The following is a 16385-nucleotide window of genomic DNA, read 5'->3' on the forward strand; positions in this document are numbered from 1 at the left end:
ATAGTATAAGGGTTGGTAGGGAGTTTGCCGTCGAGCGGAGCCCTTGAAGAGCGACGCATTCGAACGGAACGTCCGTTCGACGGGGTGGCCAAACTCCGTAAGCTGTACAGCCTCTTCTGTACAGCGGTCGAGAGTATGCTGTTCAGTATTTATGTCTCCGTGTTTCAGGATTCCCCCATATTCTACCGCCTGCGCACGGACAAAACCTAGACTTGAAGAGCCGATTGGAAACTATCGGGAAACGTTGTTTGGAATCGGGCAAAACCGCGAAACGGAGGAGCGCAAAGATAAACGTTTCCGACAAGACGAAGCCGTTTCAGTGTCAAAAGTGCGGTCGCGGTTTCACCTTGAAGAGAAACAAAGATCGACACGTGAATTACGAGTGCGGCCACGAACCAAGATTTCAGTGTCCGTACTGTGGTCTTCGCAGTAAGCAAACATCGCCGGTCTACGCTCACATCAGAAAAAAGCATCCGGAAGAGGAAGTGTTTATCTTCGACATGAAGCTTTGAACTCGACGTTGAAGATTCGACGAAACGACTACTATCGACGATCCATCCATTTTGCGCCCGATCTCGTTCGATGTAATCGACACGTGTAGTCTTTCCACTTTATACTCGCTTTCTATGGGAACGTATTTCCTTACCGCACGCGTTCATCTCGAAGCGTATTCTCGTATTCGCGGAGCAAAAAAAAATATTTCTCAAGCTATCGACGCGAAATATCGATTTGAAATATAGTCTTCGAACGACACATGCGTGTAAATATTTCGGTTAAAATGCATGCAGATTTGCACAGAAATGACAGATACGCACGAACGATCCTTTGTAGTTTAATATTTGTTTTTATGGTATATGCAAATTTATACGACAACGTACACGCCGAATATCCTTACGATTATCAAACGGCAACCCGTCGTCTGCATACTTTCGCGCACGAATGGTTAACCGAACCATCAGGGATGTGGCCATCGGTCGAAGATGGAACGATACACAACGATTTCTATTCGATAGATTTAATTACCGTTAACCTAGCCTAAGATGCATTTTTCCCTAGTACGTATTGAATTAAACAATTGAAAATAATTAGAAATAATGTCCGTTAAAATCGTGCGATTTCGATTCGTCTGCTTTGATATTAACAAAGAAAGACAAGGAAAAAGAAAGAAAGAAAAGGCTGAAAGAAAGAAAGAAAGAAAGAAAGAAAGAAAGAAAGGGGTGAGAGATAGAGAGAGGGGCGGGGGGTCTGGAAAATGCTCGAGACTGGCTCGACGTTTTCATCTAGAAGATCATCCGCAACTTTTTAAGGTATCCTTCTTTTATTTTTCCACTTCCAATGCTCAACGTCGTCGATACGAAGCATGTCGCAATTTAAATCAAAGTGAACCGAACCAAACCGATCCGATCCAACCACCCCCGGACCGATTTAGTTCGACCCAATCCAGTACGATCGCTACATCTCTAAAGGAGAGTACGGCGATCGATTCTCGGATCCAACGATCCCGCTGTCTTCCCAAATCGTTCGTCCGATATTTCGCTGATTCCACTAACCAGCCAATCTTGAAGTTTCAGGTTTCTATGCCGCGGTCCCACAGTTGGATTTAAACTTCGTTTTACAATCTTGCAAAGCATTTGAGAACGAGGAAAGCAACAGGGAGATTGGTCAGACTGATTCCTGTGGCGCGACCGCGCCGAGATCATTGCCGAATTACTATTCTCAAGGGAGGGAGAAGAACACGTACGCAAAGGGGTCGCTGACGGACTGCTTCACAAAGCCATTCGGCTGCCCCAAGTGCGGAAGATCATTCACCATCAAAGGCAACATGACCAGGCATCTCAAGTTCGAGTGCGGCCAACCGCCGAGATTCCAGTGCCCCTACTGCGAATTCCGTAGCAAACAAACGTCCAACGTGATGTCTCACATTAGAACCAGGCACGTAGGTCAGCCAGTTTACGTGGTGCACCTGGAGAAATGAAGGATCAGCTGTGAAAAGAATCGCCCGACCCTGTCGAGAAGACACGAATCGGAAGATTTAGTACGTGTTCCTGTTGCTCGTTCGTTAACGAACGATGTCGTATAAAGTGAAGGCTGAGAGAAGGCGACGCGAGGTGCGAGTGTTCGATCCTAAGATAATCGACCGCTTTTCGCGTAATAGTATCCCGTGTTTACGGCAGATCCGATCTCCGTCCCTTTCGAGATGTTTCTGTCGTCGGCGGACTGTCTCGAAAGCTTGCCGTTCGCATCGGAAACGTAGAAGCTAGTTCCGAGCGAACGCCGCCTTTTGCGATTGTCGCCTCCTGTCTTAGAGAAATAACATACACGTATTTGCGTATACGTTACATGCATGTAATACATGTAATATACGCATATATACCTACACACACGTTGACACGCAACCACATTCATTGATATACATCACGCGTATATGAATATTATACGATACGTACACTTAATATATGATACATATATTTTCCGTTGTTATCAAATTTTTAAATGTTTTATAAAATTAGGGAACGATCGTTTACGAGATTTAGTCGTGAAACGAGACGATGCTCAAACGAATCTCGAATTTTGGGATACCGAACGCGACCGTCGGTTAATTTGTCGCACGTTGAAATTGCTCGTGTTTTCTACGAATGGTTCACGTCGTTGACGACGTGATCATTAGCCGGTAACCGGTTTGCCCGAGAAGTCGAACGTAAAGATGTTTCAAGTACAATTGCATTTAAAGTTCCACGATGTACACGAGCTGTCACACGAAAAGTTCTTCGATCTCTAGACGTCCTACTAGATAAAATTGTATGTTTTCTATGGAGGAAAGATTGAGAAAGAGAGTGCGTGTGTTTGTGTGCGCGCGCGCGCGCGCGTGTGTGTGTGTAAGAGAGAGAGAGAGAGAGAGAGAGAGCGAATGAGAAAATGCGAGTGGGCGCGAGAAGAAAGGAGGAATGAGTCGATGGAAAAGATAGTAAGAATAACGATAATAACGACATCCTTAATGTTCATAGCAGGAAAAGAAATGGACTTTGACGTAACAGTTTCATCCGTCGGTGAAATCGAGCCAGCTATAAGGTCAAGAAATGACGAGGAAAAGCGAAAAAGAAAAGCAAAGAAACTGGAGCAACAGAAAACGCGCGTTCGTCGAATAATATTTAAAAGTTGTTTCGGGTAATTGTGCGTCCGGCGTATCGTTGGATGTTCGATGGGCGAAAAGGGGAGGAACAGAGGAAAGTGTACCTTTCGATTTGCCGGTACGCTTTCCGCTTTAAGACTGAATGGTACAGGGTGAAGCGGTCGGGGCAAACGTTGTGTTCTTTCACTTTTGTTTCTCGTTTATCGAACCGAATGAGAATCACGATGAAAGATAATGCCGAGCTTTCAAGCTTTTGGAATCGATGCGCGGAGACAGCAGGATAATAGTGTACCTATTGACGAACGTTTGGTGCAACCACGTGCTTACGGCGAAAGCGTCGCCGTTCGCACCGCAACGGAAATGTTTTCTTTGATTCTCGTTTTCTTCTAACCTACACCTAGACGTTAGTGGCCGACTGTTTTTGTTGCTGTGATATAATTAACGATGTTGTAGCGTTAAGTGCGTTTATTAATAACTGTACGCGCCCGATCAGAGACGGGCTAGACGCGTTTCTCCATTCATCGTATGAACAAGTTGTCCTTTCCCCGTTTGATCGGTCTCGTACGACCGATCGTTTCCTTCGGGACTTGACTACGAATAAATGTTCGCGAATTACATTCGATGTCTAAACAATTACTATTCCTCATTTTCCACGATGTTTTGTGATCATATATCGTCGTCACTGTGGAATTGTAAGATACGAATAATAAATCGATGTTCAAACACTCCAGCGATTCTATCTGCGCTCGATTACCGAGCGTACACTGTGTGATATGATTCTTTGATCGTTTACCACCCGTGTTTGTTTGTCTCTTTCTTTTCTCATCTTTCGGTTTCTATTTTTTCTTTTTTCTTTACTTCTCCTTTACTGTTTTTCTTTTTTTTTTTATGTTTGTCTTTCTTTCTCGTTTCTATCTCGCGTCGCTTTGCTAGATCAGGAGAATCCTTTGGTTCGGTGCTACGTATTTTGCTTTTTTTCACGCGATACATATGTACTAACGAACTCATCGTAGGTCATGGATGCGTCTGTACATATTTCAGACCAGCTCCGAAAACGTCGTCGATCGTGTTCCCTTGTTCGGCAGACAGATCGATTTCTTCGATCGGCGAACACGAGGAGGAGAACGCGAATTGGCGCGCGAGTTGTATTATAATCGCATGCCCCGACACTTTGAACGGACGTTCACCGTACTTTGTTTCTTCTTTGCAGATCTGAGCGTGTTGGACTCGCTGATGAGCATGGTAAAGCCGGGCAACAACGTGGGCAAAGATCGCTTGCTGTATTACTGTCCCAAGTGTTTGCACAGCTTCACGTTGAAAAGTAACCGTAATCGGCATTACAAGTACGAGTGCGGACACGAACCCAGATTCAAGTGCCCTTACTGCAAACTGAGGAGCAAACAAACGTCACAGATCTATAGTCACATCCGCAAGAAACATCCGGAGGAAAGGGTTTGCGTGATCGACCTTAAATTTTAATCGTCATGAGATATATTGTATTCATAAGTAAAGTAATAAACATTTTATTCAATTACGACTTTCCTCCCACGTCCTTCCACACGATCCTTATCGTATATTACTTTTGAAGAGAGAAACAGAACATTTACGAGAATGGCGAATATTTAAATGGGAGCGCTGTGGTTCCCGAAGGAGGAGTGCACGGGTAGCGGATTATAAGTTTCCGGTTCTCTTCTAATTCTCGCATCGCGATCGGTAGTCGCGATGATCGTTACGGTCGTCGTGGGCGTCCCACCGTCGATTCTCGTATAATTCTAATCGTTGCGCTTTTTTGCTTTCAGTGGATCATTCGTTTCGACTATTGTACGGAAATTACGGAGCCGGTTCGTACGAGGAAGCGAGCAAGTTCCACGCGTCGGACGATGTCTACGGATCTCTTCGATGCAGAGGCAGCAAGAAAAAGAACTACGTGTGCCCAAAGTGCGGCAATGGTTACACCGTGGTGAAAAGTCTGACTCGTCACCTTCGTTACGAGTGCGGCGTCGCGCCCAGATTCAAATGTCCGTACTGCGGTACTCGCAGCAAGCAAAGGGCACACGTGAACGAGCACATACGTAGAAAACACTCGGGTCAACGCATCTACATTATCGATTCGCCTTGATGACCAACTCTTCGTAACGGCTGTTCCCCGTCCAGTACATCATCGTCATCGACGTTCTTCCGTTTCTCGTTCTCCCGAATGTCCACGTTTTCTTTTCACGCTCTAACCGACAACGAACGTCTTGTAAAGAAGGTATAGCGTCGTCGTCACGATCTGCGTCACCGTTATATATACGCACGTATAACATCGATGGGCGGGAATACCGGCCGTCTTAACGTGTGTGTGTGTGTGCGGTTTTTCACGAATGTACATGTGAAATGCGAATAAAGCATTGTTACGGTGCTACTGGACTCGAACAAGTACCACCTGTTGACGATCGTTCGCGAGAGAGTTTTTCCTTTCGCTTGGACGCGCGACGACCAACGTTCGCTTCTCTTTGTCGTCGAAATCGAATTCGCTAAAACGACGCAGCCACTTGCGGTCGCTTTGGCCGTTCTTTCAACTTTCCTCCGCTTCGCCGGTTAACGAGTTAATCGACGGTTAATAGACGGTTATTCTCGTCCCTGGGCCGAGAAGCTCCGAACACGGAAGCTCTGCCTTTGCGTGTTTGCTCGCTCAAAGACACTGATAAAAGGTCAGCTTGCGGTCTTCTCGGGGACAAGGTGGCGGGAAAAATAACTCGCGGTAACCCGATCCTCTTCGTAACGATAACCGCTTCCATCATTTTTGTTTTCTTCGTGTATCTGACCGGTCATGCGAACACGTCCCGAGACTGCGACTAATTGCGTTTCCTTTTTACTTTTCTTTTTTTAGACATCAAGAGGATCAAGATAGAAACCGATCTGGAGAATCTTTGCTCGGTGGTGATGGAAGAAGCGAAGGATTTCGATTACGAGGAAGAGAAGCCGCTCGGCTCGAGGAGGCGTAGGGCCACCGCTATTCGAGACATTGAGAGGCACACGTGCTCTAGATGCTCCAAGAGCTACATACACGCATGGCATTTAAAAAGGCACACCAAGTTCGAGTGCGGACAAGAGCCGAGAGTTCAGTGCCCTTACTGTGCAGCGCGAATGAAACAACGCGGTCACGTTTATAGACACATTCGTCAGTGTCATCGTGGTCAGAACGTATACGTGATCGATCTGAATTGAGATCGAACTCTACTCCGATCAATCCGATTTGCCAATCACGGGCAACAAGTTCCTTTTTCCGCGACTTTTCTACTCGTACGAACGACGAGAAACAAACGAGACGACGAAACGATCGTCGAATATCGTTCCTCCTCTAACGCCAGTTCTTTCTGCCTTTTAGTCGCCAGCAGAAGAGAAATCGGTTCGAGTTTCGCGCGTAACGTTTCTATAAGATTTCACGCGACAAATGCAATTGTTTGCACGCGTCTAATTGAAGTTGCGTAGCGAATGTTTAGGTCGTGTTTGAAAAGTAAGAGAAAGTGGACGGAGAGAGAATAGCGAGACAACGACGAGAAAGGATACACCTGGACCGTCGTCGATCGGTTTTCTAGCGAACGTGTTCTCTGTTGTCCTTTCGTTTCTGTTCACCCTCGACTATCGATTATTGATTAACCTTATTGTATCGTAAGAGCATAGAATCGAGGAAGAGTATTAGAAACAATAAATCACACAGTACAATGTTTAAAGTTATTGCGTGTAAATAACGTACAAGATAAGAGACAAACATTTTAATTAACGCTTTCGCGTTCCCGCTGCTTCGATTTCCCTTCTAAATCGCCTTGATAGTAAGACGATAATCGTTGGACGATCGATCGTTGGTCGTTGACGAGACGATCGAAAGATACGAAAGAAGGAAAAAAACGGAAGGAAATTTCTAATTGGCACACGTTCGATTTCAGGTTCGCGTCGAAGCGCGTTGTTTAACATTGGGAAGGACGTGACGCGTCGACGCGGAAGGATCCACGCCGAACCGATGGAAAATCTCTACTCGAGAGTAAACGATCGTTCGTCATCGTTCCGGGGCTCGAATTTCTGTCCAAAGTGTACCGTAAAGTTCGATCGTTTGACCGATCTTCGTACGCATATGATACGAGTATGTGGATTCGAGCCGAAGAAGATGTGTCCCTATTGCGATACCGCGGGCGATACCATCGACCAGATCCACCGGCACATCGAACATCGTCACCCGAGGCTCCGCCATGCGGTGCTCGAAGTGTATAACACGAGCGGAAATTGAATAGCCATTTTTCCTTTTCAAACTCCTACCGGCAATATTTTCGTACTTTTGTCTGTGTACTTGTCGATAGATAAAGGCCCCTTTCGTTGCTAGTTAATAAAACGGAAAATAAAGAGGAATAACGAAGACGTATTTCTCGTTCAATCTTAAACGTTTTGACTCGATGTAGTTTTGATGTTGATTGAAAGCTATTGTGCCGTAATTAAACGAAACGCAATTAAACGAAATGTTCTTGATCGTAGTTGGATTTCTTATCTGACAAAGTATTTCCCAATTCGAAGAGTCGCTCGTTTATGCTCGTCAACTAACGCCGCTCGTTTTCTTCTTCCTGTGACTTGCAGACATACCGATCCCGTGCATGACTATGCCGAAGAACTTTCAAAGGAATTGCAACTACCCGATGATGCCTCTGATCAAGGACCTGGCGACCCTTTGGATGGCGAAGCGGGTCGAGTTTCCGTATCGGTGCGAGACTTGCGGCAAAGGGTATCAGCATCGCGCCACACTGGTCAGACACACCAGGCACGAGTGTGGCAAGGAGCCGCAATTCAAATGTCCCTATTGCGCTCACAGAACCAAACAGCGTGGCAATCTCTATCAACATATTCGAACCAATCATCCTGGCAAGAACGTGTTCTCGAGTAGCATCTAGGAGGCTTTCCCCTCTCCCTTCTTCCTCCACCTTTTTCTTCCACCCTCGTTTCTCGTTTCGTAAGCCTCGTACGCTTCGTACGCGTTTATATTTTCTCGTACCTTACCATTCCGTACGGCGAACGCCAATGCATATAGACAAAGAATGACGATCGCCTGTTCTCGCATAGAGTCGCGTGAATCGAATCTTGTAACGCGATAGAATAGAGAGCAGCTAGAGAGATGTTTCACACTGCGAAACCTTCGTTTGCAGATAGAATTACTCCGCTGCTATCGAAAATGAAAATGAGATTTTACCCATCCTACAATATCATATTGTACGCCTAAGTGTCGTGATCCTGTATAAAGCCATGTGCCAAACGAATATAACGAAGAATAAAAAGCGACGTTTGTAAAATATTTGAACACGTTCTGTTCCAACAGCGATTTATCGCCACTGTCTTCTTCAGTTTATTATTATTATCGACGTACGAAAATACGCGGCCAGACGAGAGTTCTTTTTAATAATAAAATACACCCGTTCTTTTTCCAGAACTGTCCTGGTCCGGATACCGTTACCAAAGCAGAACTGTCGGCCATCACAAGCTGGTGCTGTCCTCGAATAACCCGAGCGTCAAGCTTCCTCGGAAATCGAGCAGTTGCCTGGACAAGAAGCCAGGTTGCTTCAGGTGCCCAAACTGCAACAAAGGCTATCGCTGGCTGAGAAACATGAAGAATCACTTGAGAATCGAGTGTGGCAAAGATCCAAAGGAATGTTGCCCGTATTGCCCGCACAGGACCAAGTATAAGAGCAGCTTACAAAAGCACATACTTCGAATACACTTTGGATAACGAGCCACGTCCCCCGTTCTTACATCTCGTTAGTTGCATCCTCTCGTTGAACGATGAAATCACCGATTCGCCAACCACGATCGTCGTATTTATTCGCAATCGCTCCTGGAACCCGGCAAATTTCCATTTACCTGGCTAAAAAAATCTGCTGTATGAACAATAAATTGTTGGCAGATGGAGAAAGCGTTACGTTCGTTTCACGTGTATTCGATTCCAGTGTCTACGTCGATGAAACCGGGTGTGACGCGACGTAGTATCGTATCGCGTGGTGCTTTTGCAACGTGGATTTTCTACGTTGAAAAAGCTAGATTAGCGGACATCGAGGAAGAGGAGAAGAATGGAAAGTCGGTTGCGAACGGTCTTTGGAAAGCCTACGCTTTTGCCAATGCGCTGACTAAGATTTTTGTTTCAGGTAACACGATGCATACGTGCGAGTGGTGCGGTCGACCATTCTCTTGGCCCTCCAGCTTGAGACTGCATCAAAGAATGGCTTGCGGAAAGCCACCAAACTTCTGCTGCACTATCTGCGATTACAAGTCCAACTTTAAGGGAAATTTGAAGAGGCATTTACTTTGTAAACATCGGATACACATGCATTAGCGAACGGATTACTGTGCGACCGATCTGCTGGCCGATAATAAAGTGTACTTTTACTCCATGCGAAAACCTAACCCTTGACGCTAACATTCTCTCGACCGTTTTGCAAATATTTTCAGGCAATGGCAGCCGAACGAAACGATCCGGGGCCTGAAAACGGAATGTAAGTATATGCGCGTGCACGAGTACGAAAGTACAGGTGTGTTAGCATCGTCGTTTTTTAGCTGCTCGAAACCGGAAACATGCCCTCTTCGAGGAAATCCCGAAGCGACTATTCGTCTCGATCGCCGTCGAATAGAATCAGCTTCGCAGGTTTCTGCTCGAAGAGCGCGTACGATTATCGGCGACTAGACGGGACTGTCGTCGCATTCCGTTGTGTTCTATTAACCTGGCAAGGCATGCGCTTCGATGTCTAGAAGCTAGCCACTGCGATCCCCGATCTCTTCTTTCTTTTCTTTCTTCTGGAACCTGCCCTCCTAAATAATCCTTTTCGATTTGCGCCACGTCGCATCGCATCGCATCGTATCGCATCGCGTCACGCCGTTCCCTCGTCGTTCTTTAATAACCGAGATTTCTTTCCAGATGCTCCTTTATTCCCGATCGTGAGGCCGCGGCTGCACGTTTGTCCGCGTTGCGGACAAATGTACTCCTGGGCGTCGAATCTACGGAAACATCTGAAGATGGGCTGCGGAATGGTTACGTTTGAGACTCACTTCTCCTGCCAGTATTGCCCTTACAGATCGAGGATCGAGGCCTCGTTTCTCAAGCACCTGCTCTCGGTGCACAACATCAAGTAAACAGCTGTTTCGCTGAACGTCATTTATCGTCTACGACTCTTTTCGTTCAGCGATATTTGTACGAAGCCAAAGTCTTTGGATTTTGCGATGGAACTCGTTTTCCACGCGGGAAACCATGCTGTTCGGAACGATGTTTCTTTCATACGGTTTCATTGGTGTTTGTAAATCCGTCACTACGCATACGTATTGGTTTTGTCCTTGTCGAGTCGATATTTCAACGTTTGAACGTTTGAACAACAATTTTCCTTTAACTCGTTGCATAACGTATACATTGTGGATCGGCCGAATTTTATGCGAAGCCAAAACATCTTCGAAATGTTATTGTCATCGACGACCAAATATTTGTAATCGTTAGAGAGTGTTGAAAGTTAGTGTCGTGTGTCGATTTGCGAAAAAGGATTATCCGTATATCGGTATGCAGTAGCGCGACTCACGAAATAACCGTAGCCGCTCTTTGATAAATCCAATCTAGTCTACAGGCTGTTTCTTTTTTTTTTCTTTTTTTCATTTTTTCTTTTTCTTCCACTTCGTCGTTTCTTTCATTTCCTAGTTTTCTTCCTCCCTCTTTTTTTTTTCTACCTTCGTCGGTCGAATCTAGCGACGTAGATTCGTCGGATCGTGCAATCTACAACTTTTCGTACGTATTGTCACGATATTTACCATATCGAGAAAATTAACGATAGCGCGGTAAATTCAACCGATTTTCTACCTATTTGATATCGAAGCGATCGTAGTATGGACAAGCATGCATTAGCAGCCGTCTTTTCCCATAAAAACCGTTCGAAACTTTGCGAGTATCGCGTTTCAAATGGTAGAATTGTAATTACGACGTTGTACGCTCAATTTCCTCTCTTTGTGGCGTGTCTCGAACAACAATTCACGGCTGCAACGATACGATGTTTGAACGTCGCGATTCCTTGTTCGAACGAACATGCTTCTACATCTCGAGAAATTAACTTTGACGCGTGTCGTACGAGAAATGCGCGGACGCGTTCAACAAATTCATCGTCTACGTAACATCTGCTCTGGAAGACGGATGAAAGACGAAACACAGTACGATAATTTCTTTCTCTTTCTTATCCGTTTTTATTGAAATCCGAGTATTAAAGAGAGACAAAAGAGGGGGGAAGGTGAAGAACGAGAAGAAGAAAGAAGAAGAAGAAGAAGAAGAAGAAGAAGGAGGATGAGGAGGAGGAGGAGGAAGAGCAGAAGGAAACCGTTCGCTCTCGCGCGTGACAAGCTACGATCGATCGAGATCGTATCGACGTAACGGATTCAATTCCATATAAGTATTCACGCTAATCAAGTAGTGAACGTCAGTCACCTCTCATCTCATTCTTTGTGTAATCGTATGAACACGGAAGATGAATCGTACTTGTTATCGATAGTTTAGAAGGAATAATGTACGCGAATCGTTCGTTTACGATGCATGAATATCTAGCCTATCTTATCCATTCGATTCGATAGATCCGTAAATCTATTAGATCGAGCAAGAATGCTGCGCAGTGATGGTTAAGTGTTCCTGTGTAACGATGTCCGGCAGTCGATTGCTTTTTAAATAAATACCTGTGTACAGATCCAACCATCTGAAAAAATTCTTCGAAGATTCGTCCCGTTTCGTTATCTTTCACTTGTTATTTTTCTTTTCTTCTTTTCTTTTCTTTTCGTTTTAACGACGATTCAACTTTGACGATCGTTGCAAAATGCTGGTGCCACGATCCGAACGAAATTAACCGACGTCGATGATTTGCTCGTAGTCGATCAACACTGGACAAACGATCGTAGAATCCTTGTTTGCTTTTTACCGAGTAACCAGTTTCTAACGATGTTTACAAGTCGATGTTTAAGGGGTGAACGTTGACCGGTCGTTGAAGTAGACTCGTTTGTAACGAAAGTGCAAACGCAAATACCAACGGAAATTTCTGTAATACGATTGTTGATATAATATGCTTCTTTGATATATCCCTGTGTAGATTCTCATGTTGCGGAACGTACGGTTTCGCGTATAAACGCAGTCCCGTGTAAACGCGCCTGATATTTTGTTTCAGATTCCGTGGCCACTTTCAAGATCAGAGAAGGAATTGGCGAACGCATGGAGTTACTCGACGTGACCGACGTTTACGTCGCAACTACACGGATTAATCTTGAAAACGAGAGTGTCAAGGGATATACAGACGATTGCGTCATAATGGAAGAAACTTGCGAAGACGAAGACGATGAGATGGAAAGCATGGAATACGCGACAGGCGGTTTGAAAGAAGATAGGCAAGAGTATAAATACTCTTGCTTCAAATGCTTGAAAAGCTACAAGAGGAAGGGCCATTTGGTGGAACATCAAAAAATATTTTGCGGCAAGGACAAACAACAGTGTTGTCCATATTGCAGTTTTCGTACATACAAGAAATCTAATTTGAAAAAGCACGTCAGTCGTATGCATTGCAACGACACCGATACAGTCGTCTGAGTCGATCGTTTGAACGAAACACCGTCGGAAATCAAACGGAACGAAACGAAATTTTGCACGACGATTATGTTTTAGTTCTTCGATATCGATGTTAAATAGGGAAATTGAGGAAGCAGGAAGTAAGGGAATCGAGGAGCAGATCTGCAAACAGATCGACGCAAAACGCTTTGTGTGTAAGCTTTTGTCATATTGTGATTTGTAAATGTCGTATTTGAACAGTAGAGGGAAAGGGAAGGAAAAAGAAGAGAGAAAATAAAGTTGATTCCGCTTGATATATTTATCCAATGTTCCCAGAGGAATTGTAATCTTAACCCTTTCATGTTTTTCATGTTTATCGCTTGGTCCCCTTATCCATTGACCGTGACTGTTTCCCCATTATTCGGTTACTCTTAGATTTTCGTTAGACGATCGTCGACGGTGCAAAGGCGGTAGAACCTGTCAGTATCGAACGCTGTCAATGACAAATCGAATATTGTGTTTCAGGTGAACTGGTCCTTTGGGAGGAGTATCAGGTATTCGAGCCTACTGCGGTAACCGAAGCGAGCGAGTTACGATCGGAAAGGTGCTCTTACGAGGCTAATTATTTCGGGTCTGATCGCAAGCCTACCCGAATATGCAGGAACAAAAGCACGGACCCCCTCGGAGGCAGATACAAGTGCTCGAAATGTTCTAAGTCGTATCGTTGGAAGCATCATTTGGTGGAACACGTAAAGGCGTCCTGCGGCCAGAAAAAGGCCGAGTGTTGTCCTTACTGTAGTTACAGAAGCAATCGAAAATGGAATCTCAAGTCTCACATGAAGAGAATACACGCGGATATATAGATCTTCGATTCGTTCGCGTGGTTCGTGGCTGTTTCACCATCTTTTCCTGTATACAATAAAACTAAGCTTATGGACGTTTTCTTTGTATCGGATCGTCTTGAAATCGCAATTTTCAACGTTTCTTTTCATCCTTGACGCCGTGACATGCACCTTCGATAAATCGGAATTTTGCGAAAGGTACGTTACAGCCGATCGTGTTTCTCGGTATTGCGTTTTCCACGCGTCTTTCGATCGCTGCCATCGGTACTTTTATCACCGTTTTTCCTTTCTGCGTCTTCTCTTCTCCGATCCCATCGCCAGACGCACGCGAATTCCGCTTCTATGGGAATCGAACGGCACGAGGACAAGCCAGATAATTCTCCGTAATCACGGTGGAACGCGCTTTTGCGTTTCTGTTACAATTGCGATTAATTCGTGTTACAGGACGAGGCTATTACAGTGACAGAGGGACGAGATCTTTCGGAGGAAGATACACGAAATGCAAGTTCGAACTCGAACGAATCAGATCAGCTGTCGAAGCAGTGGCCAGTGGGTTGTCTTTCAGGAAGGCAGCTAACATGTACTGCATATCCAAGTCTGTTCTTCATCGTTACAGTAAACTGGGAATTCCAGTTTTAATGCAGAAATACACGCGAAACGATTCGAAATCCTGGAATTACCATACGCCCTGCAGCGACTAATTTTTTCACCACTCGTTCTCTCATTGATTTCCTATGTATGTAAATATATATGTATGTGTGTAGTATCGTGGACAAAGGCCTAAGATATCGGCCGAATCGTAAGCAAAGTCGCGAGAGCCGCGGCATCGTCGGTCCTTTCAAGTGGATAGTTTCGTGGAAAGGGCCTGCGTGACACTGGCCACGGGCGATACGGGACACGTGTCCAATAGGACGGGAAAAGACAAAGAGACGCTAAAGGCAGTGTTAGTTGAGAAGCCGGCGAAAACGAATGCAAAAAGCGTGCAGTATGAATAGAGTGAGTGAGAGCGAGTGATAGAAGCCGGAGAGTGTGAATCGGGAAGTCGAAAGCCGAGTATGAGAATAAGTCGTACGACAGCATTGTAATCATTTCATTGTTTTGGATATTATTTATTAAATCAAAACATCATTGCTTGTCCTTTCCTCTAAAGACCCATTTAGATACTACACATTTTTGGGGGCTCGTCCGGGGTTTAGAACGCTAAGTGACAAGTGAAAGTGATATTTCGGAACAATGAGTGACTGCAATGCAGGAGAAGCAAGTTTGACTGACGAGCAGGTGGTTCAGATGCAAATACCTGAGTTAAAAGATGAGCTGAGAAGACGACGGCTGAGATTAGCGGGCAGAAAGCACGATTGTTGGCTGCGGTACGCTTAGAACGGGAACACGGTGCACGAGAAGAAGACGACGACGACGATGAGATGGGCGTGATTGGGGACCGTTTAGACGTCAACGGTCCAGGGAATCACGATCTCAATAGTCAAGACGGCGGAGTTCGGGTGACTCCATTGGTAAGACGACGAAGGCAAGACGAGCCTAAGTACACGGTGTTAACGTTTAAAGACGTAGAAGACTTGCTAGAAAAATTCAGCGGAGATGACCTACCGAATGTAAGCCGGTGGATAAGAGATTTCGGGGAAATGGCGGAAGTGTGTGGCTGGTCGGACATCCACATGGTGGTTTTCGCTAGGAAGCTTCTCACAGGCTCTGCTCAAGCTTTCGTACGCCAAGAACGATGCACGAAGTCCTGGGCGAAGTTTAAAAAGGCGCTGGTAGATGAGTTCGAAGACATAGTGAGTGACCGGCAGATACATCAGGAATTAGCGCATAGAACGAAATTCAATATATATATAGTATGCGTGAGATTGCGGGACAAGGAAGAGTCGATACACAGTCGGTAATCGACTATATTATCCAGGGTATTGCCGATGAGGTCACGAATAAAGCTATACTATACGGAGCCAGGAACATGCAGCAGTTGAAGGAACGCTTCGAGCAGTACGAAGCGATGAAAAGTGACATGAAGGCGAAAACCAAATTTGGGGAACGTAAGGACGATAAAGCAGAACGATCAGCAATGCGGAATCGGTCGAGGCAAACGAGCGGTGATCCCAAAAGGTGCTTCAATTGCGGCGGTGACGATCACTTAAGTGTTAAGTGTCCGCAGAAAGAGAAAGATGTGAAGTGCTTTAGCTGTAACAAATTTGGACATATTGCGGCGAAATGTACAGCACGACCAAAGGAGACTTACGTCATCTCGAGACCCGAGAAGAAGTACGTGAAAGAAGTCTCGATAGATGACTGTTACATCGTTAGTGGATACAGGCAGTGACCTCACGTTTATACGATCTGACGAGTATGCGAGGTTAGGTTCACCACCTCTAGGCGGTTGTAGACATAAGGTTAAAGGGTTTGGTTCCGCTGACAATGAGACCTGGGGTGAATTTACAAAAGTAACGATGGTCGACGGGTATGCATTCACGGTCACGTTGCGTGTCGTCTCAAATAAGGTATTGAGGGAACACAGCTTGCTGCTAGGTACTGATTTTTTTGGATCAGATAGAGTTGCGGGTCAAACGGGGCGAGGTGAGCTTTCTACGATCTGACGAACAGACTGACGATTTCAAAGACGCGCCGGATATATCGAGGGTCAATATAGAGCAGACTGATGAAATAGATTCATCGCACGTGCAGAAACCGCATTATCGTGAAGCGATTCGCGATATAGTTGGGGGGTATAAACCGGAGAAAAAGCGGGACGTCGGGATAACCGCGAACATCGATTTGAAAAGCGACAAACCCGTAGTACGAAGACCGCGAAGACTGGCGCCGTTTGAGAAAAGAGAAA

General features: G+C 45.3%; 2 protein-coding genes across 6 annotated transcripts in view; both read left to right on the forward strand.

The window, feature by feature from the left end:
* LOC126919936 (longitudinals lacking protein-like) overlaps positions 1–16385 on the forward strand; it is a 91618-nt gene that overhangs the window by 68457 nt on the left and 6776 nt on the right. Inside the window, exon 6 of one of the 5 annotated variants that reach the window (XM_050729686.1) lies at positions 6003–6846. The exons of 3 other annotated variants lie outside the window; for them this stretch is intronic. In XM_050729686.1, the coding sequence (XP_050585643.1) occupies positions 6003–6340 (338 nt within the window). In that variant the 3' untranslated portion in view covers positions 6341–6846. Of the gene's footprint in view, positions 1–168; positions 667–6002; positions 6847–16385 lie in introns of those variants that run through there. One more of the 5 variants, XM_050729685.1, reaches the window with a different exon arrangement.
* Positions 12737–13637, forward strand: LOC126919969 (longitudinals lacking protein, isoforms F/I/K/T-like). The gene is made up of 2 exons (XM_050729758.1): positions 12737–12910; positions 13221–13637. Exons 1-2 carry the CDS (start codon positions 12826–12828, stop codon positions 13556–13558), a joined length of 423 nt encoding a protein of 140 aa, XP_050585715.1. The 5' UTR covers positions 12737–12825; the 3' UTR covers positions 13559–13637.

Source organism: Bombus affinis, chromosome 9, assembly GCF_024516045.1.
Source record: "Bombus affinis isolate iyBomAffi1 chromosome 9, iyBomAffi1.2, whole genome shotgun sequence".
Taxonomy (NCBI): Eukaryota; Metazoa; Arthropoda; class Insecta; order Hymenoptera; family Apidae; genus Bombus; species Bombus affinis.

Coding starts and splice junctions, on each gene's coding strand:
- LOC126919969 (XM_050729758.1), top strand. CDS start 12,826: ATGTTAAATAGGGAAATTGAGGAAGCAGGAAGTAAGGGAATCGAGGAG. Junction 12,911..13,220: donor CGACGCAAAACGCTTTGTGT/GTAAGCTTTTGT, acceptor ATTGTGTTTCAG/GTGAACTGGTCCTTTGGGAG.